Source organism: Nyctereutes procyonoides, unplaced genomic scaffold (assembly GCF_905146905.1).
Source record: "Nyctereutes procyonoides isolate TBG_1078 unplaced genomic scaffold, NYPRO_anot_genome, whole genome shotgun sequence".
Taxonomy (NCBI): domain Eukaryota; kingdom Metazoa; phylum Chordata; class Mammalia; order Carnivora; family Canidae; genus Nyctereutes; species Nyctereutes procyonoides.
The window spans coordinates 14,499,008-14,519,979 of NW_026575044.1; the positions used below are offsets into that span (position 1 = coordinate 14,499,008).

A 20,972-nucleotide genomic window follows, 5' to 3' on the forward strand; every position below is an offset into this window, starting at 1 on the left:
ACGGCTCTGGCCTGAGCTCAGAGTTGGAGGCACTCTCTGGCGATGCCAGAGCAGAGGAAAAGGCTGCGGGGTTGGTTCTGTGCAGGAAGCTGGCAGGGGCAGAAGAGGTGGTGTACATTTGGAGAGAGCAACCACCCCACAAACCAAGCATTCCTCCCTGCTGCAGCCCTAGGGCTGCCTGCCCCCTCCACCCCACAGTTCTCTGCAGCAGCAGCAGCATTTTGCTCTGACAGAAACAGCACCAGCAGTGAGCTTTGTCTTTTTAATAAAAAATAAACTGTCTGTGACAAGCAGTTTTCTGAATCCCAAAATAAAGGAAAGGGGAGAGGAGAGAGATCAAGGTCAGCCAGAAAAAGGAGTGAACAAGGCTCAGATTACCCCTGTTATTCTAGCCGGGCCAGCAGGGACCAGAATCTCCCCCAAACGAAACAAGAAGGAAGGTGGTCAAACTTCCAGAAGGACTTCCCAGAAGTCAGCAGTGCACGGTTGATAAGGGAAGCAGGAGCCCTGGGAGAGCAGAGCCTTGGTGGGTGGTATGGCAGCTGCTGCTGCGGGGGCAGCGGGCATGCAGGCTTGTTTATATGTTGGTGAACACTCACTCACATGTTGTAGGGTCTCCTGAAGCAGTCTGTTCCTGGAGGATCTTGGAATGGCCGGAGCTGAAGGATCTGCTCTTATTTGACCCAGGTTGGGACAGGCAGTTGGAGAGCCCGTGTGCGTGGTACAGGGCAGGCCCCCAGGGGGTCAGGCCACTGTGTCAGCCTCTGAGGGCCACTGTGTCAGCCCCACTGAGGGCCACTGTGGCATGGCAGGAAGGTGATCTTTTGTGCTGTGCTGTCCCAGGTCCCCCCAGCTAGTGTGCCCGGGGGGCCCGCCCCCCCCAGCCTGTGCCCAGAGTTTAAGCCACATCAGGGCCTAGATGGTTGTTGTCAGCGTCCACATTGCTGGCAGAGGTCCTGAGTTCCTTGGGAGGTTGGAGGTGCTGCTCTCGACTCAGGGGGGCCTTCTCCCCCGGGGGCAAGGTCTCACAGCCCTGTACCTTGCCCCGGGCTCGGAGCACCCCCAGCGGGGAGGTGAGGAGGAGGAGGAGGCCTCCTAAAAGCACCAGGGCCAGGAGTACTGTAACTGTGAGGAAGTGGGGCCAGTAGGACCGCGGAGCAGCCAGGGCAGCCCCACCACCAACCCTGGTCAGTGGGGCTTCCATGCGCTCCCGGGGAATGCCCGCCAATTCAGGGTCCAAGGCCAGGGGCTGGTCCTGGCTGTGCACCCAGTAGGAGACTACAGGGTACGAGAAGCCATTCTCTGTGGCCCAGCACTGGTACAGGCCCCCCACCCCACCACGCAGCAGCAGCACCAAGGAGCCATTGTAGACCGCGGCAGCCGAGGCTTCTGGGACCTGTGCCAAGCCACGACTCCAGCGATAGGAGGCCAGGGCTGACAGATGGGGGCAGGGGAGCTCCAGGATGGAGTTGGGGATGGCCAGAACTTCTTTAACTGGAGATGGAGGGAGGGGGAAGCGCATGAGGGAGGGGGAGCAGGAGCTTGGAGGAGTACTCCCAGCATTTGGACCTGACTCCCATCTCCAGCTTCCATGGCAGCTCCCAAACTCAACTCTGATCCCTCGTCTATCTCGTCTGGACCCCAAACTAACCTCAGTCCATTCGACTCCAGCTCTGACACCAAAAACAGACTTCAGCCTCAATCCTGAATCCCAGCTTAGATTCCTATCCCACCTCCCTAAACCAGGACTCAAATCCACCCCAAGTCTGGGTGCTGAGGGAAGAGATGAAGGCAGAGACGCCCACCTGAGCCTTCCCACTACCCCCTGGTTTCACACTCACTCATTTGGGGGCGGCTCTGAGGCTGGAAGCTCCTGCCCATGGGGCCAGTGGCACATGCCCAGTTTGGATTCCCTTGCTCCATGTCCTGTCTCCAGGACTTCCTGAGAAGGCAGGGAAAGCAAACCTCAAGCCTTGACAGGGACCAAAGTGGGAAGAGAAGGAAGAAGGAGAGGGAGGTGGGCCTGAGACAAGACAGCCAGAGAGGAAGGGAAGGTGAACCCAGGAGGGCTGGAGCGGCTTCAAGCCTGTTTGTGGCAACTCTGTCCCAGGAAGAACCTGCCACAGGATAGGGATTCTTGGAGGGAATGTGCCGGTAGTCCCTGGAGGAAGGAAGGATCATGCATGCTGGGTGAGAAGATCCTGGTGGGCCCATTGCGACCCTGTCCAGGACAGGCACTCACGGGATGGGGGTAGGCAGGAGGCAGCAGGTTCGAGACTCAGGGTCCCAGGCACAGTGGGGGTCCCGGGCAAGGACACAGTCCACACAGCTCTCATAGATGCTACAGTTGGCTCGGGGAATCCTCCAGATGCCCCCTGAGAAGCCCACAAACACTGCACCCTGGAAAAGAGAGGGATGGTGACAGGGTGCCTCGCCGCACCCAGGAGGGATCCAGCACCCAAGCCCCCACTTTGCCAGAGGCCCCTTGCCACCTGTGCGGGGGCCAGCAGCAAGTTGCGGACAGGTTCAGGGAACAGCTGGATTTCCTCCACCAGATGGGCACTGTTATCCTCACTCACCACAGCCTTATGGAGGGACCCTGTGGCTGTGGGGAGGGAGAGAGCAGAGCTGTCACCCCATCCATAGACCCCCATCAGGCTGCCTCTGACCCCAGATGGCCTCCCAACCACCAGAACATTCCTTCAGAGTGAGCTGGGCACAGACACAGGTCTATTAGGCTGCTCCCCTCTATGCAGGGAAGATAACGTGAATTCTGTTATAAATGGCTTGGAACCCCCTGTCCCTCTGTCTTTGCTTTTCAGGAACCCAACCCACTTCCTCTGTGGAGTCGGGCAGTGGACAGCCGAGTGCTTCTGTAGAAAGCCCGCCGCCAGCCATCCTCACCTCCAGCATGTGTCCCTACTCCAGGACATAACAGCAAGGTCCACGCTGACCACCCTGTACCCACTGCCACCTCCCCAGCTGGCCTTCCTGATCCGCCCTCACTCAAAGTCGACCTCTGATCTCCTAACACCCTAGGTCATGGGCTCATGTGGCATGTTTGTTGTGCATCTCCACGGATTCCACCAGCACCAAGCTTCAGTGTGTCGAGCTCCCCACCAGAGCCCAGTATGTGTGCGGCTAATGTTGCGGTCGGGCACATGTCCTGAGAGAATCAGCACACTTGCAGGTTTCTTCCACCCAAGTTCCAGCTCATCCACCCCCATCGGGCCCTCCACAGACATGCCTGGCAGCCTTCCACATCGCCCTGCTGACTCTCCCCTTCTCTCCACAGTGACTTTTGAATCTACCTCTCTCTCTTCAAGCCTCCCACCTTTTCCACCTCTTGTTCCCAGCCCAAGGTACTGTGTCCTCCTCCTGCACGGAACACAAAAGCCTGTCCATAATAGCTGTGTTTGCTTCCCAGCCTTACCTTCTACTTCTTCATCCCATCCCAGCCTGGGGACTGCCCCCTTCCTACATTCTGGACTCTGGCTTCCTGCTCCTTCTGCGACTTCACCTGCCAGTTATCCCCTGGCCTGCTCATTTCTTCTCCATCTGCCTCCCTCCTGGATCCCCATGACCTTCTCATCTTTAAAAAACAAAAGCATAGGGGATCCCTGGGTGGCTCAGCAGTTTGGCGCCTGCCTTTGGCCCCGGGCGTGATCCTGGAGTCCCGGGATCGAGTCCCACATCGGGCTCCCTGCATGGAGCCTGCTTCTTCCTCTGCCTGTGTCTCTGCCTCTCTCTCTCTCTCTATGTCTATCATGAATGAATAAATAAAATCTTTAAAAAAAAAAAAAGCATGCTGGTGGGACCCCACAACTTCCCCCAGTCATCCCCCCCCCCCAACTTCCCCTTCAAGGCCAGCTTCCTAAAGGCGTGGCCCTGCCCTGGCTGCTCCAAACTACCTGCCACCTGCCCAGTCTTCACGGTTCTGGCTCTGACATGGCTTTTCCGTTCTGGCTCTGACATGGCTTTTCCGTTCTGGCTCTGACATGGCTTTTCCAGGAGACAAACAGCTCCTCCTAAGGCCACCAGACCCCTCTTTGTTCTCTCCGCCTCTAGACTCAAAGTTCAGAAAGGATGGATTCTGGGCTGTTTGGTTACCCCACCGTATTCTTGGAGCCTAGCAGGGTGCCAGGCCCACCGTACATGTTCAGAAAGCGTTTGTTGAGTAAAAGCATGAGTGAAGGAGCTCCACGGCTTCCCTTGTCAACCTGGCTTGCAATCCCTGCTTGGTCACAGGGAGACACCTACAGCACTTTACTCACCGGTGCCCAGGTACATGACCAGGTGGCTGTGCCCATCGACGCCCTGGGCTGTTTCCACTGCCAGCCTTGTGTACTCCACACCCGACTGCACCAGCAAGGGTGTCCCCATCACCTGCTCATCCATCAGGAAATGGTCCTTCATGAAGGTCAAGGCTTTATCAGAAGAGGGGCCTACGGAGCACTAGAGGGGGAAGGAGGCACCTCAGGTCAGCACATGCCCTTCCAGCAGCTCACCATTGCTATTTCCCTCCCACCTCCTTCCCAGTGCTCCAGAGGAGGTCCTCATCTCCTTATCTCAGGTGTTGAGGGCACAGGGGTGGTGGTGAAAGCTCTGGAGTGGCCTGGCTTTGATTTGCAGGCTCTGCACACAGTGCAGTGTATCATCGGCCTGCTGTGAGGAGGCAACGCATGAATTTGTGAAAAGTAATTAGAACGGGGCATGACATGAAGTAAGTAAATGTTAGCTGTTATCTCTCCCTCTCCTTGGTGCCCTCACTAGGGGTGCCTGGCAGTCAGCAGGAAGTAGGATGAGGGAAGATGCACTCACGTCCGTAGCCCCAGGCTCACTCAGCACAAGACCTGGCACACAGCTGGTACCCAGGAAAGGTTTGCTGAGTCAGTGACTAAATGAAAGATATCACAGAAGGAGGGGGTACGGCAGGGAGCACTCCTCCCCACGGTGTCACATGAACTTGCTACATGAATCTGGCACAGCCCCTTCTCTATTCTGGGCCTCCTTTTTTTCACCCATAATATGGAGGGGTGGAGGGCAGGGGGTGGGCCGACTGTTCTGTGAAGACCCTGCCAAACCCAGCATGCTGTGTCCTGATCCTCTGTACCCTAAGGGTGCCATCTCAGGGCCAGTCCCACTCTGTCACCTGCCAGCTGTGTCCTCCGACAGGCTGCTCCACCTCCCTGAGTTTCAATTTCCTTATTTGCAAAGTGACGTAATAACATCTATATTTCATTCTGATGCCAGAATGAACACATGCACCTCCTCTCACTTCCTCCTCACCCCAGAAAGGGGAGAAGAGAAGGGGAAGCAAAGACAGCCGCAATGTAGAAGCTGGAAAGCAAATGAGCGAATGGTAAAAGACCTAGCAGAATTTTCTTAAGCCAGCCCTGGGGTCACCAAAACTATCTGATTTACAAGGCAGAATTCCTAAAGGTCATGGATGAGCGGCCCCCACTGGGAGTGGGGCAAGGAAGCGGCTGTGTCAGAAGAGTATTTGAAGGTGTGTAGTTGGGGCCCTGGCCCCGGACTGGAGGCTCCTTCTCTGGGGAGGGTAAAGCAGAGGGTGGCAGGCACACCACGAAAGCTGGGGGTGAAGGCAGGGAAGCAAAGCACTTGTGGAGACTCTTCCCCCCAGGACCAGCAGCTAGGCTATGTCCCTCCAAACACAAGGCTAGAAGAAGGCCCCAGAAAACTGACTGGGCGTCAGCAGTAAGACCTAATACTATTGATATCAAGGGTCTTGGAGAAAAGCTCCCAGCCAGGCCATCTTCTCTGGGGACATGGGGGGGCCCAAGCAGACCAGTCACATCTCCCCCTGTGCAGCTTCCAAATGACCTCACATCCTCGCTCTGAAATGTGAGCAGAGAGCCCAGGGCTACCAGACACATGAGTTAAACCATGAACACGAAAGAGACCAAAACAAACAAATGGAACAAACAAATAAGAGGCTAACTAACTCAGAGAAAAGAGACATTCACAACAAAATATGATCACTTCCTGAAGACAAGAGCGTGTGCTCATGAAACCAGAACAGAAGAGGACTCCCGACTTCAGAGAGGGAGCCAGACATCATGTGTATCCCAAAGGAAGACCCACAATCATGGTGAAGGGGTCTTGCCCCCAAGTCAAACTCTGACTTGACCAAGTCTTTAGGCCCAACCTCCAGTGAATTTACAGGAAATACTGCAACCCCACCCTAGAGACGCATAGTAACCAAGATCTAGACTGAAAAATTCGACAAGTAAATGGCAAGAGAAAATAAGAAGATAGAAAAGAAACACAGGGGATCCCTGGGTGGCTCAGCGGTTTAGCACCTGCCTTCGGCCCAGGGCGTGATCCTGGGGTCCTGGGATCTAGTCCCATGTCAGGCTCCCTGCATGGAGCCTGCTTCTCCCTCTGCCTGTGTCTCTGCCTCTCTCTCTGTGTCTCTCATGAATAAATAAATAAAATCTTTAAAAAAAAAAAGAAAGAAAAGAAAAGAAACACAGATTAAAAGAGACTTAAAAGAACAACTAATCCAAGGGGCACCTGCCTGGCTCAGTCAATAGAGCGTACCACTCTTGATCTCAGGGCTGACTTCAAGCCCCATGTTGGATGTAGAAGGTGCTTAAATACATAAACTTAAAAAAAAAAGTAGAGAGCCAATCCAAATTTATATATCTTATGTAGATTTTGATTCAAGTAAACTGTATTTTAAACAACTCTTATGACATCTTGGAGACTATTGGAAATTTGAATGCTAAATGCATATTAAAGAATTAATCATTTTTGTGGTATGAAGTGGTACTATGGCTATTTTTTTAAAAGCCTTTATCTTTTGAAGATACGAAAAATATTTATGGATGATACAGTGGGTTGATTGGTGCCCCCCGATACATCCATCTGAAACCTGGGAATGTAACTTTATTTACAAAAGGATAGATATAGGGACGCCTGCATGGCTCAGTAGTTGAGTGTCTGCTTTTGGCTCAGGGCATGATCCCGGGATCCTAGGATCAAGTCCTGCATTAGGCTCCCTGCGAGGAGCCTGCTTCTCCCTCTGCCTATGCCTATGTCTATGAATAAATAAATAAAATCTTTTAAAAAAACAACAAAAAACCAAGGGGGAACAAGTTTGCTTGGCCATGCATTGAAGCTGGTTGGTGGGTATATGGAGGTCCCTCATGCTATTCTGTCTACTTTGTTTATATGTGTGACACTATCTATAATAGAACATTTTTTTCTTTCACTTTCATTTGATGTTTCCAAATACTTAAAAAGATCAAGATTCTTACACAAATTATCCCAAATGAGACATGGAAAGCAATTTAGAGCCTATACAACAATCATCCGCCCTTCAGTTCTGCTGCCTTTTTTTTTTTTAAAGATTTTATTTATTTATTCATGAAAGACACACAGAGAGGCAGAGACACAGGGAGAGGGAGAAGCAGGCTCCATCCAGGGAGCCCAATGTGGGACTCGATCCTGGGACTCCAGGATCATGCCCTGAGCCGAAGGCAGATACCCAACCCCTGAGCCACCCAGGCATCCCTGTTTTGCTGCTCTTTAAAGAGGATTTATTTATTTTAGAGAGTGAGAGAGAAAGCAGGGGAAGGGAAAGAATTCCAAGCAGACTCCCCACTGAGCATGGAGCTCAACATGGGGGCTTGATCCCACGACCCTGATATCATGACCTGAGCTAAAACCAAGAGTTAGATGCTTAATAGACTGAGCCACCCAGGTGCCCCCAGTTTTGCTGCTTTATACAAATTTGTGATTGATAGAAATGGAAACTGAATAGCATGAGCCTGGTCGGAAACTTCACCTGTTTAAATAACAACAACAAACTTAGTAGAACGTTTTTATAAAAAAGATATTCAAAGCTCAAAAAAAATCTAGGAAATTAAGTATTTTAGCAGGAATTAAAAATCTGATAGAAGGGATCCCTGGGTGGCACAGCGGTTTGGCGCCTGCCTTTGGCCCAGGGTGCGATCCTGGAGACCTGGGATCGAATCCCACGTCGGGCTCCCAGTGCATGGAGCCTGCTTCTCCCTCTGCCTGTGTCTCTGCCTCTCTCTCTCTCTCTCTCTCTCTGTGACTATCATAAATAAATAAAAATTTAAAAAAAATCTGATAGAAGGATTCGAAGATAAAAATGAGACACTCTGGGCAGCCTGGGTGGCTCAGCGGTTTAGCGCCTCTGCCTCTCTCTCTCTCTCTCTGTCTCCTCTCTGTGTATTCTCTCTTTTTTTTTTCTCTCTCTCTCTGTGTATTCTCATGATTAAATAATAAAATCTTTAAAAAAAAATTGAGACACTCTCCCAGAATGTAGGGCAAAACCGAAGACCTGGAAAACTGGACAGGATTTATAAAGAAGACCAGTCCAGGAGGTCCAGTAAGATGTGATGAAACATTCTAGCAGGGGAGTCTGCTCCATGAGGGAAGAGACTTCTGTCTGCTTCATTCACTGCCGTGTTCCCCAGAGCTTAGAACAGCAGCAGGCAGCCTCGGAAAATATTCGTTAAATATAAAGATAATAGGAGAAAATTGTTCAAGAGAACTTCAAGCTGAAGGAACTAAACGTACAGGCTGAGGGTCAGGTTACATGTCCAGTAAATGAACACACTCCCATCAAAGCGCAACATTTCAGAACAACTAGGGACCAAGAGAAGGCCCTATAAGATTCCAGTGAGAACAGGGACTTTCAGAGACTGAAGAATCAGAAGAACTCTGCACTGCTACCCCCCTGGAAGACAAGAGGGCAAGCCTTCAAAGTTTTTTTTTTTTTTTTGACTTATTTTTTTTAATTTTTATTTATTTATGATAGTCACAGAGAGAGAGAGAGAGAGAGAGAGAGAGAGAGGCAGAGACACAGGCAGAGGGAGAAGCAGGCTCCATGCACCGGGAGCCCAATGTGGGATTCGATCCCGGGTCTCCAGGATCGCGCCCTGGGCCAAAGGCAGGCGCCAAACCGCTGCACCACCCAGGGATCCCGCCTTCAAAGTTTTGTAGGAAGATGATTTCTAATCTAGAATTACATGCACACATCAAACTACCAAATGCAAAAGTAGAATAAAGACATTCTCAGACACTTTTAGTCTCAAAATATTTACCTGCCATATATATCCCTTTCTAGGAATCTATGGAGGCTCTGCTCCACTTAAGACAGTAAAGGGGCACCTGGGGGGCTCAGTGAAATATCTGCCTTCAGCTCAAGTCATGATCCCGGGATCCTGGGATCAAGCCACACATCCAGCTCCCTGCTCAGTGCTGGGGGGGGGGGGTGTCTGCTTTTCCCTCTGCCTCTCCCTCTGTGTGCTCTTCCTTTCTCTCAAATAAATAAATAAATCTTTTAAAAAAATAAGATAGTAAAAAAAGGGGGGGGTGCCTGACTGGCTCAGTTGCAAGAGCATGTGACTTGAACTCAGGGTTGTGAGTTTGAGCCCCATGTTGGGTGTAGAGATTACTTAAAAATAAAAACCTGGAGCACCTGGGTAGCTCAGTTAGTTGGGCGTCACTTTTGGCTCAGGTCATGATCCAGGGTCCTGGGGATCAAGCTCTGAGTTGGGCTCCCCTCCTCAGCGGGGAGCCAGTTTCTCCCTCTGCTTCTGCCCCTCACCAAGCTCATTCTCTCTGTCTCTCTCTTCTCTCAATAAATAAATAAAATCTTAATAAAATAAAATAAAAATCTTAGGGGCATCTGGCTGGCTCAGTTGGTTAAGCATCTGCCTTTGGCTCAGGTCATGATCCCACAGTCCTGAGATGGAGCCCTGTATTGGGTCCTGCTGGCGAGAGTCTGCTTCTCTCACTCCCTTTGCCCCTCATTTCTAATCATGTTCTCTTTCTCTTGCTCTCTCTCTCAAATAAATAAAATCTTTAAAAAATAAAAATATTTTATAAAAGATAGTAAAAGAAAAAAAAAAGAGGAAGCTATGGGATGTAAGAAACACGAGAATGTCACAGAGATACAAAGGGAATGCCCAGAATGATAAGAAGGGAAATTCCAGGGCAGCAGCAGTGCCCAGGACAGAGCGGCCCCCAGTGCAGACTGCAGCAGGCAAGAACCACTTCCAGGAAGATGAGACTGTTAGAATGCCTAATCCATCTGTCTTCAGAAGAGATGCAGATCATTGAGGAAGAGTTTGTGGTTGAATTAATGATAAGGACTTAGAAAACAAAGCAAGGGGGATCCCTGGGTGGCGCAGTGGTTTGGCGCCTGCCTTTGGCCCAGGGCGCGATCCTGGAGACCTGGGATCGAATCCCACGTTGGGCTCCCGGTGCATGGAGCCTGCTTATCCCTCTGCCTGTGTCTCTGCCTCTCTCTCTCTCTCTCTCTGTGTGTGTGTGACTATCATAAATAAAAAAAAAAATTTAAAAATAAAAATAAATAAATAAATAAAAATTTAAAAAAGCAAGCCAAAAAGAAGGAGGAGGAAGAGGAGGAGGAGGAGGAGGATAGGAGACAGAGAAAAGAAAGAAAGAAAGAAAAAAGAAGAAAGAAAGATCATTATTTACCCCAAGGAAAATTTTAAATTATGCAAAAAAGGAAAAGTAATCATGGCCTGCTACCTGGCTCAGCTGTGCATAAGAGTCCTAATATAAATATTGATCTAACCAAAATTATTATATAACTATGTTGGGAGATGAGGGGTGGGTGCAATGTTGTGCTGGTGGAGCAGTTCTGGGGTGGGGGTGGGGGAGCCCTGATTTGTAGTGTTTGCTGAATGTCGTGGCACGTACTTCCAGCACGGCTAGTTTCAGGCTACCAGTGTTATGTTGGTGCACGTGAATTTGGAAAGAGAAGCCAAAAACAGTTCTTGCTGGTTGCTCTAGGCCAGCTCCAGCGCATACGTAACTGGGTGGGGAGTAGGAGAGCACAGGTAAATCTTTAGCATCCAGAATGGGAATTCAAACATCAAGAAGTAGCAATAAAAGTATGGCAGAGATTTAGAGATTTGAAGATAAATACAAAAAGGCTAAAAGAGTTGAAGGTGGTTATCCTTCTAGAGAGGGAAAAGTGTAGGACAGGGAATAGGGCTGTTTTTTGTAACGAACCATGTAGAGGTATATGATTCTATAAATGGTGGCCGTATACAACTCTGATCAAAACACAAAAGTTAGGGGATCCCTGGATGGCTCAGCGGTTTAGTGCCTGCCTTCAGCCCAGGGCGTGATCCTGGAGTTCCGGATCAAGTCTCGCATCATGATACCTGCATGGAGCCTGCTTCTCTCTCTGCCTGTGTCTCTCTCTCTCTGTCTCTCGTGAATAAATAAATAAAATCTTTAAAAAAAAAAGTTAAATAAGAAATGCAGATGAAGATGCCCAGCCAGTCCTTGGCACAGCCCGTGCTCCCTTGTTTCCTCACTGATACACCCAGGTATTTGGTGTGCACTTAGTGAAGGGGGGGATTTCTCTGTGTGTAGGATGGGTTGGACACCTGTGGCATCTGGACCGCTGGAGCAGGTGTGCACCTGAGCGGACAGGACTGGTTAGGGCAGGAAGCACTAACATTTATTGGACATTTATTGTGCCATGACAGGTACTTTGATGTGTGGGATGTGTGTGTATCAGTGGCAGTGGGGCATTGCTCAGTTTTGGGGGTGGTACTCACACTGCCTGGCCGGGGACTGATCTCGGGGACTCCATAAGTAGTCCAGCGTGAAGTCTCTTTATTCAACTCCTTGTACTTCCCCTCAAAGACATGCTTGATGTCCTTGAGAGAGAAGGCACAGACAGCAGAGCTCCTGGTCCCACCAATCTGCCTGTGGACAGCCAGAGGGGACACGATCATCTCCTCTGCTATTCCAGGAAGCTCTTCCTCCAGCCCTGGCCCACCCTGTGAGAAAGCTCTGGAGGGCAGGAGTATGGAGGGCTGGGTTGGCCTATTGCTACCTACTTTCCCCCCAGCTGTGATGATAAGGGTTAGAAGAGACCCTGACTCTGGCTCATCTTAGGATTTGAAGTGTGATTATCCTTAAGGACAATTAACTGGGGTTCAGGCCTTGGGGTGGCTCCTGCCTTTCCTGCCCAGACTGGGCTGTACCCATGGAAGGGGCAATGTAACCAGCTCCCAACAGGCTCCAGATGAAGCCCTGCTCCTGTGTCCCATGGATTTCTGATCCTCAGACAACCAACCAGAGCCTGACTATGAGATTTTTCTTATTCCTTCAGCCCCAGTCTGTGGAGACAGAAGGCTTCTCTTGTTCTCTTTAACCTGATTGTGGCACACACATGTTCTCAACTCTGGATGCCACTGATACCAGCCCCTGCTTACAGCAGATAGCTCTGATACCTGACATGTCATCGGCAGGTACCTAAACAGTGGGGCCAGATCACAGCAAATCAATGAACTTTTCTCAGTCTCTCATCAATGACTATTTTTATCTTAGTGACACTGATGGTGTTTCCCTCTTTGCTCTGGCCACTAGGAAGCTCGCAGCTAACAGAGCATCCCAACATTGCATAAATGACAAACGTTTATGATGTGCTGACGCTATCCCTGCCTTCTTATTCTCCTTTCACTCCCATTTCTTCATCAGTTTTACCTTGTCTGGTCTCAATGTTTGCCTTCCGTAAGCTGACTCCTATCCGTTTTGGAACCGGGTGGGACATAAACGAGTAAAAACCTGAGCTGTATTTTCCCATCTACACGAAGGGCGCAAGTCAGATTTCTGGGACATAATGATGGTCACATGCCTTCCTAGGTGAAGTGCTCACGTCACCTAGACCCAAGGGACCCCCGACCTGCCTAGAGGCTCACCACTGAGAGCTGAAGGTCGCGTAGACGCGGGGCTCGGCGGGGGCAGCGGCGGGCAGCAGGACGGCGTGGCGGATGACGTTGAAGGGCAGCTGCCCCGGCTGAGAGCACAGCAGCTGGGCCTTCAGGAAAGTGGTCCACTTCTTCTGCAGCAGCTTGTCCCCGCCCACGTCGTTCTGGCGCGGGGGAGCGGGGTCAGGCAAGCCCCCCGCCAGTTCCACCCACGGCGCCCGCCCCGCTCCCATTTGACCCTGGGCGTAGGCCCCGCCCCTGACTACTCCCCATTGGCTTCTCCCACGGCCAGCCCCGCCCCCGCCTGGGCCGCAGACCTTGCAGACTCTGGCCACCCGCGACGTGTGGAGCTTCTCAAAGAACTCGAACTCGCTGGCTGTCTCCTCGAAGAAGAAGTAGACGAAGTGGGTCGAAGGGATGGCTGCCACGAAGGAGGCGTCCGCTGCGGGGCGGGGCACATAGGGTTAGGGCTGGGACACCCCGAGGCTGGTTCTGCAGCGTGCCAGGACCGGGGGCCGCCTGCTCCTCCCTCGGTTTACTGGCGCTCCCTGGGGGCGGGAACTGCACCCCTCCCCCAGCAGTGCTGCCTGGCACCAACCCGACTCTGTGCCTCAGTGCGGAGGACCGCGGGATGCTGTGACCGTGGCTCTCGGCTCTCGGCCCGCGCTCTGCGCTCAGGGCAGGGCCAGACCTGTGCTGGGGGACTCGGGTCCTTACGCTGCAGCCAACGGAGGAAATTGTCGGTCTTGAGGACGGGCTGGGGTCCCAGCGTGCGGATCAAGATGGGCTCGCTGCCCAGGAAATTGTTCATGGTGCCAGAATAGAGCATTCCATCTAGGGCAGAGGGCAGAGGCCTCGTCGTTGGAGGGTGCCTCTGCCCTCTTCAGACCTGCCTCTACTCGGCCAGCACTCACATCCCTCTCCAGCATGCCTGTCTGTGCTCCACGCCCTCCTGCGGCACCCAGAGTCCAGGGCACAGATGCCACTGGGCACCCTCGTTAGAGAATATTGCTACAGGGAATAGCCACCGCAAGTCCTTCTGTGTGCTCACTCACACACTCAGCTAAACCACCTGCCAAATAGAATCACCCTTTCTTCCCCCAAAGGTGGCTGTGTCTTCTGCTTCCATACCTTGGTCCTACCCTCCTCTTCCTGGAACATCTTCCCTGCCCACCTACCTATCTTTCAGGGTCCCACTCAAAAGCCAAAAGCCACCTGGTCCAGGAAGCCAGAGTGGAGAGTCTGTCATGGTTGGTGTCAGGAGGGCACAGACTGTAATCTCTGTGTAACCTCTACAGAACAAATGGCTGAACCTCAGGCCTCTTCTCTGCCTAAGACCCTTCCCAGACCCTCTTGCCAATGTGAACCTCTCTGTACCTCCTTTGTGGCAGCTTCAACAGGAGCTGATGATTGGGGTGCCTGAGTCTCTCTCTGATCTGGTGCTCAGAGGCTCCTGGCTCCCCTCCCTCAGTCCCCTGCCTTCCAGGAAACTGTCAGCTTCCATATTTCACAGAATGACCCAGGCAAGCAGATGTTGGGAACCTGATACTCACCTGCTAAGACAGCTGTGTGCTTATGGGCAGGGTCAAAGGGACTTTGGCCCTTCCCTTCCACAACCTTGTCCTCAGAGATGGGCAACAGGTAGGAATCTTGGAGTTCCTAAAGGGGGGGAGAGGCTGGGGGCCAGAATGCCAGAGTCTCATGTCTGGGAAATGAGGGGCCTGAGGGAGGGAGAGGGACATGGAGGGGAATTCGGGCAGGAAGCTCACAAGTATCCTGCATCTGGAAGAGCAGGGTTTTCCAGAGCTACAGAGGATGGCTCAGGAGTAGATGTGAGAAGGGATGCTTGGGTCTGAGAATTGAGTTCCCAGTAACTCACAATGAAGGTACAAGCGGGGCTGAAAGCGAAGGTGCCACAGGCATACAGGTGGGTGGCATTGACAGAGACCAGGACACGGATAAAGTTGAAGCACTGTGTCTGGGGAGACAAAGAATTCAGGTGTCCAGGCCACTTGCCCCACACTCTTGGGCTGCACAGGCTACCCCTCACTTCCCAGTGGGAAGAGGGCCCAGAGTTGTTGAGGCATCCCTGGATGTCGCAGAGTTGTTGAGGCATCCCTGGATGACGCAGACCATCATCATAGAGAGAATCTTCCTCTACTGCCTCCCCAACCTGAGGTCATCCGTGATGGTCTGGGGACTCTGGGGCTCTCCACCCAGAGCCCCTAAACCCCCACCTCCACGTACCTCGATGCTCTTCTTCTTAAATGCACATTCATTCTTTTTTTGGTCACTGGCTGGCCAGGGTATCTGCAGTGGGGAGTTGGGAGGGAGAGGATATGAGGTCTTCCATTTTAGCTTTGACCTGCTGTCCTGTCCTTGGGTCTGGTGTGAAGCCACCAGCAGGCACAGTGATCAGTGACAGGCTGATGAGCTGTAATAACATCAATTTGTGACCATGGCTGTTACTCTGATGATACTGGTATTCATTTTAGGACATGGCTCTGTGGTAGAACATGGCCTATGGAATCAGACCTCAGTGTGATTCCAGGCATGGCCACTTACTGGTTGAGGGGTCCTAGTCCATTGTGCAGGCTTCTAGAGGACACAACCAGGAACATATGTAAAGTACCTAATGCAATGCATGCTACACGGAGCAGCAGTTGACAAACCACACCTTTCCTGCGGAAATTGTTTAAAATGTGAGTTCCTGGCTCACACCTCAGAGACTCTGCATTTTCATTGAGCATCCTTTATGCACAGGTGGCCCACAGACCACACATTGAGAGACACAACCAGAGAGATGCTCAGTAATCATAGCTCTCCCCCTCCTTTCCTTCCTTCCCCCTTTCTTCCTCATATTGTTCCCATTAGCAGGGTGACTATAATTTAATACAGAAACTTCAGTGATTTCCACCAGTGGATGGATATCATATTATTGATATAATTTGAGCCAGTGTTTCTGTTGTATGTCAATGATTTCCATATCAGCCACATTAGCAATTAATATTATTCAATCAAGATGCACAATGCCACCAAATAGTGAGACCACTGTGGTATTTCTTATCTGTCCGTAACAGGAATTACTCATTACTGCTCTTGGACAGTGAGTCACACATGGGCAGTCCAGGCACCGGACAGCTGCCAGCCCCCACCATACTCCCAGCCCATGCCCTTCGTCCCTGGCCTCCTCACCATGTTCTTCAGCTTTGGCATCCCTGAGTCCTGGATATCCAAGGCCAGAATGGTCTCTCGAGCCCCCACATAGAGAGTGCCTCCATCACCACTCAAGAGCAGAGTGTCAAAATCCTGGAGGCCCTTCTGCTGGAAGAGGCTGAGAGCCCTGCGTCCATCCCCTGTCGGGAAGTGACGAGAAGGGGTGGGTGATGAGGAGTGGGTAGGTAGGCAATTGATTTTGTGGGGATGGGGAAGCATTGGCACAGTGTGGTCCCAAGGCCATGGCAGCTGAACCCACTTGCCATCGGCACCTCCCCCTTCAGCCACCCTACTGGCAGCACAGGAGCTTTGTGTTGAGCCAACAGTGGAGAGAAAAGGCAGCCAGAGACAGGGTAACGACAGCCCAGGACTGGGAGAAGGTGGCCTGCATCCAAGAGATAGACAAAACGACAGGAAATAGAGTGAGGCACCTGGATCCTCTTCCAGGCCTGAGGGGCTGGGGGGTGGGGAGGATCTGCTAGTCCTCCCCCAGGGAGGAGCAGGGTGAGCAGAAAACAGACAGACAGGACTGTGTGTCTTGGTAGCTGTGGGTTGTAGGGCCACACTCACCGACCCCCCTTGCCTTCCTCCAGCAGGAAACGTATACCACTAGAATCACTGTGCAGGCTGAGCAGAGAGCAAACATGTTTTCAAAGGCCCTGTGGGCATGCCTGGACGTCCCCAGGGCAGGGGAGATGAGTTGGTTACGGTAGGCTGACTGAGGCCCTCCTCATCACTTTGGTGTGGCAGAGGGTGCTGTGCATGTGCTCCTGTCCCTGGGCACATCAGTGAGGGGCTCACGTTCCTCAGGACTCTCATGGGTGTCTTTGCACCTCGGCCCTAGTTAGAGGACCAACTGGCTAAGTGTTACCTTCGGAAGCTCTGACAATCTTGGGACCAAAAGGAGAAGTGGGTGCAGGTGCTGGAGAGGGTAGCCTCCCCCAGAGTGGGAGAAGCCCCTTGGTTACTGAGCTGACCAGCCTGTGGCATGGCCGGCTGCTCATCTGCTTCCCCCCCAGGACTGCCAGCATCCCAACGGCAGGGCTGAGGCTCATGGCACAGTGGCCAACACTGGGTTGCCCCAGACAGATGTTAAAGATGCAGCAGTGCTCAGGGAGTCCTGCCCCTACAACTCCTGCAGAGCCTGAGGCCCCCTGAACCTTCTCCCTGGATGTCAGAGGGCCAGTGGGTACCCTGAGTCCTCTTCCCTGGGACCATAGACATGGAGGCTGCGCAGTCCAGCACGGTCTGTACAGCCAGGTCCACGGATGACCTTGGCTTTGGTGGCCCATGGGGGGCGTGAAAGCACTTAGAAATGCCCATCCTGATGACTGCACCAGGTAAGGAAGGAAGGAGAAATCACCTCCTCAGAGAAGCACCCGGCCCCTCCTCCCCCCTCAATCTTCCTCCAGCCACCACATAGTGTTTCTTCACACACTCCTTCCTCAGTCTCTGGGGCTCTGACACCAATCTGACATCAATCTGAGACCGCAACCTCTCTGTATCCCTTTTCTCCTCTCTCCCTCCATCCCTCCCTTCCTCGCCCTGCCAGCTTAGCTGGCGCCCCATGCCTGGCCATCAGACACTCACCTGCCCGGAACGTGACCCTGGGCAGGGGCCCCTGCCCACTGCCCCCTGCAGTCAGCGGCAGCCTTGCCAGAAACAGTTGGAAGAGGAAAAGGCGCAGGAGGCTCCAGGGGTCCAGGCCCAGGGCGAGGAGGGCCATGCTCAGCCAGAGGCTGTCACCAGATGGCTCTGGGGAAACAGGCACCCAGGCACTCCCTGGGTGAGCAGTCCTCACCACATCCCCCCCGCAGGGACCAATCACTGAGCCCCAGGCAGCAGAAGTACTCGTGGGGGTGGGGGTTGCCGGGGAGGGGACAGGTTCCTTTGCACAGCGCCCTCAGAGTCTCACTTCCATCATCCCTAGGCGCCAGCCTGCTGCCTCATGTTCCCCTCTGGGTCGGAGTCCTGCCGTCAGGCCTGTCCTTCTGACCCCTGGCCACCACTGGCCCTGCTCTGCCTTTCCTCATCTTACTCTTAGCAAGACCTCCCTGCTGTCTACTCTTTGCCCTCCCTCCCCATTGTCCAGAACTCAAACCACTGCCTGGCCCCAGAGAAGGGGACTCCCAGGGAGCAGATTCCTTCTCTCATAACATAGGTCAACGGGACCCATCTGCCCCAGCACTTTCAGGTTGGTGGATACCCTGGTGCTGCACCCTTACCCCTGCCCTCAGATGACCCCGGCGGGCCTGCGCCAGCATGCTCCAACCTCTCCCCTTGCCCCAGCTGGGCACAGGTCTTTGATGCTCAGGCCTACATGGCCCTCTCATTGCTGGGAGGTAGGCTCCCAGCACTGCCCAGAGCCTCTCTGCAGCTGCCCTATCCCTAGGCTCTGTGTCCCTGGGTGGCTGCATCAGCGTCCCCAGGACCTTGGACCCCCAGCCACCCACCGAATCCTACATACCCTCGAGCCAGCCACAGTGCAGAGCCCCCAGGTGTCTGGATTCTTGGGTGGAGGTGCATCCAAGAGAAAGGAGGGGGTTCCCAGGCCCCAGAGGCAGGGGATAGAAGGCTCAGCCTGGCTGGGCCGGGAGTGCGGCCCTCCAGGAACCCATAGGGCCAGAGCCAGCACTGGGTGTTCTGGAAAACCAGAATTTCAACCTCTCGAGTCCTGACAGATCCTTGGCTTGGGCGGAAGTAGGGGGGGGCAGGGCGGGCCATAGAAGAAGACTCGCCTCCGTCTCCCTTCCTTTCGTTCCATCCATCCAGAAAGTTGAAAAGACCAGAAAATTTCTGGGTCATGTCAGCCACCCCTCTGCCCTCTGCCATACCACAACCCTTCTAACCAGCCCAGGAGTGACTTCAAGAAGCAAGAACTCAAGCCTCACAGATGGGAGACATGACACCCTGCTCTCTATTCCTCTTTCCTCACCAGCAGGATGAGGTTCCTCCACAGCTGTGTACTCAGAAGTGCCTGCAGCAGTCTGACCTTCAAACCTCCATGTCCAGCTGGGGTTGCAACAGCTGCAGGAGGCTGGCCCCCGTGGCTGTGGCTGTGGCTGTGCTGAGGAAGTCCCCTCCTCACCTCGGCCTCCCTCACTACCAGGGCAGCATCAGGTCTCCGGAGGACCCCAGAGCTTGTCCTATCTGAGCTCCCCGGCAGGACTGCTCACCTCTCCCTGGGGGCCCTGGCGGGGAGCCTTGTAATGCAGGGTTAATGAGGCATCCAGCACCGAGATCTCACAGCCTATAAAGTGGGTTGTTTCCGGCCCACTCAGCCCGACACCGGCTGGCAGCTGGTTTAAAAGCACAGCTAGCCCAAGCTAACCTAACTCCCACTGGAGACCCAACTCCTTCCCTGACAACTGGTCCTCAGGCAGGACGTCCTTCCTGTCCTGAGACTGCCATCCCTCTGGCATGGGGCAGCCCTGGTCACCCCTTGAAAGAGTTCCTTGGCCTACTTGCCCTCTTTCCTTGCCCCTCTGCTCCTATTTTCCCTGTTTCCCTGGGGGTTGGTCTCAGCCAGTCCCCTTCTGACGACTATTTCGACTCTCCCAGACTTGCACAGAAGTCGGCAGCCAGGTCCTTGGGAGAGGCCATGGGCCAAGCCACTCTCAGAATCAAGGGAAACTCCCACCTGGACCCCACCTTCTGCACCTCTCCAGAGCCCAGCCCAGATCTGGGACCTGCCCTGGCCCTGGGCCTCTCTGCTCCAACAGATCGGCTTATCTGGGTCACGGAGGAGTTCTGATGGGGGGCGGGGGCTGTGGGGGAAGCATGCTCCCAGCCCGACGCCCTTCTTCGGCCTGTGGAGGTGTTCGATTCAACATACTGGTCTTATTTCATCCTTCCTCAAGACCTGGGGGTTTCCCTCCTGGCCCAGGTCAACTTTCCCAGCCCTCCAGCCAATATGGATAGTTTGCATCATTAAGCTTTGGTCTAACCACCAATTTTAGCAGATAGGCACCATCATAGCTCCATTTCACAGGTGAAGAGAGTGAGGGTCGGGGAGATCACACAGGGAGAAGCCAAGGTAGGCTCAAATCTGCTTCATTCAAAAAATGAATGCCTTGACCACCCAGAGGTCAAGAGACCTCTCCACCCAGAGACCACTCCGAGAGGGAGTGCTCGCTCCTGTGATCCTCCCTTAGCTCTGAGCCACTTGGACCAGAAAGATAGCTGGGAGGGTGGGGGTGGCAAGCTCTGGCTCTGCTGGACCCAGAAACCATATCTCAGGGACTCCTGACCCGGGAGGGAACAGAAACCTCTCTGGCTATCAGGTGGAGGTCTGGGCCCCTCATCCAGCAGGGCCATCAGTTCTGGTTCCGTGGAAGAGGCTGACAGGGACGAAGGGCACCTGCTCTGCCACTGCCCCTCTCTCATGGGAGGCTCTGGAGTTAGATGCAACATCACACAGCCATCGCCATGCTGCAGCTGGGGAGTCCACAGCCAGGGTGGCTTCAGGGGCACATGACCTGGGCAGTTACAGGAGCCCACATTCAGAAAGGCCCATGCATGGTCTGCTGTTCTGCCGTCCTGAAGGTGTTTGATCATTCTGGACACAGGACCACAACACATCTTCATTTAATACCAGGCCTACAGATGATGCAGCAGGTCCTGCCCACAGCATCAAGGAGGCTCACAGCTGAAAGAGCCCCACCTCCTCCTTCACTGTCCAAATGAAGAAACTGAGGCCCTGCAGGGGAAGTGTCTCAGTGAGAGCTGGAGTCGTGCAGCAGTTGGGGGGGATGTTGCGGGTGGTGAGAAGGGGTCAGATGTTCATGGACAAGGCCTTAGGGGCTACGACATTTCACAGCCCCACTGTGGGGGCTCCCAACTCCTCTCTCTCCAGCCTGGAGACCCCCCTAATAACAACAATACTGTCCTCCACCCCAGGATCCCCCTCCCCTGGAGACTGCTCCCCGAGGGCCCCTAGATCACAGCAGATAGTAGCCCTTTCCTGTCAGGCTTTCTGGCCCAGGGTAAAGATCTAGT

The 20,972-nt window shown here is 53.3% G+C and overlaps 1 protein-coding gene across 3 annotated transcripts; it reads right to left on the reverse strand.

The window, feature by feature from the left end:
- Nucleotides 1-248: 248 nt before the first annotated feature.
- Nucleotides 249-19,074, reverse strand: SEMA4A (semaphorin 4A). 3 transcript variants are annotated; one of them, XM_055324450.1, is made up of 15 exons: nucleotides 18,910-19,074; nucleotides 17,565-17,729; nucleotides 15,954-16,114; nucleotides 15,006-15,068; nucleotides 14,638-14,736; nucleotides 14,312-14,417; nucleotides 13,476-13,592; nucleotides 13,076-13,200; nucleotides 12,750-12,922; nucleotides 11,601-11,751; nucleotides 4,275-4,455; nucleotides 2,493-2,605; nucleotides 2,243-2,400; nucleotides 1,842-1,942; nucleotides 249-1,494 (listed from the first exon to the last, which is right to left on the reverse strand). In XM_055324450.1, the coding sequence occupies exons 2-15, from the start codon at nucleotides 17,698-17,700 to the stop codon at nucleotides 899-901; spliced, it is 2,280 nt and encodes a 759-aa protein (XP_055180425.1). In that variant the 5' UTR covers nucleotides 17,701-17,729; nucleotides 18,910-19,074; the 3' UTR covers nucleotides 249-898. The 3 variants fall into 3 exon arrangements, with proteins under 3 accessions (XP_055180425.1, XP_055180422.1, XP_055180423.1); XM_055324447.1 differs by lacking the exon at nucleotides 18,910-19,074 and adding an exon at nucleotides 18,442-18,613; XM_055324448.1 differs by lacking the exon at nucleotides 18,910-19,074 and adding an exon at nucleotides 17,890-17,909.
- Between the last annotated feature and the right edge of the window lie 1,898 nt (nucleotides 19,075-20,972).

Coding starts and splice junctions, on each gene's coding strand:
- SEMA4A (XM_055324450.1), bottom strand. CDS start 17,700: ATGGCCCTCCTCGCCCTGGGCCTGGACCCCTGGAGCCTCCTGCGCCTT. Junction 16,115..17,564: donor CAGGGTCACGTTCCGGGCAG/GTGAGTGTCTGA, acceptor ACTTCCCGACAG/GGGATGGACGCAGGGCTCTC. Junction 14,737..15,005: donor TTAAGAAGAAGAGCATCGAG/GTACGTGGAGGT, acceptor TTGTCTCCCCAG/ACACAGTGCTTCAACTTTAT.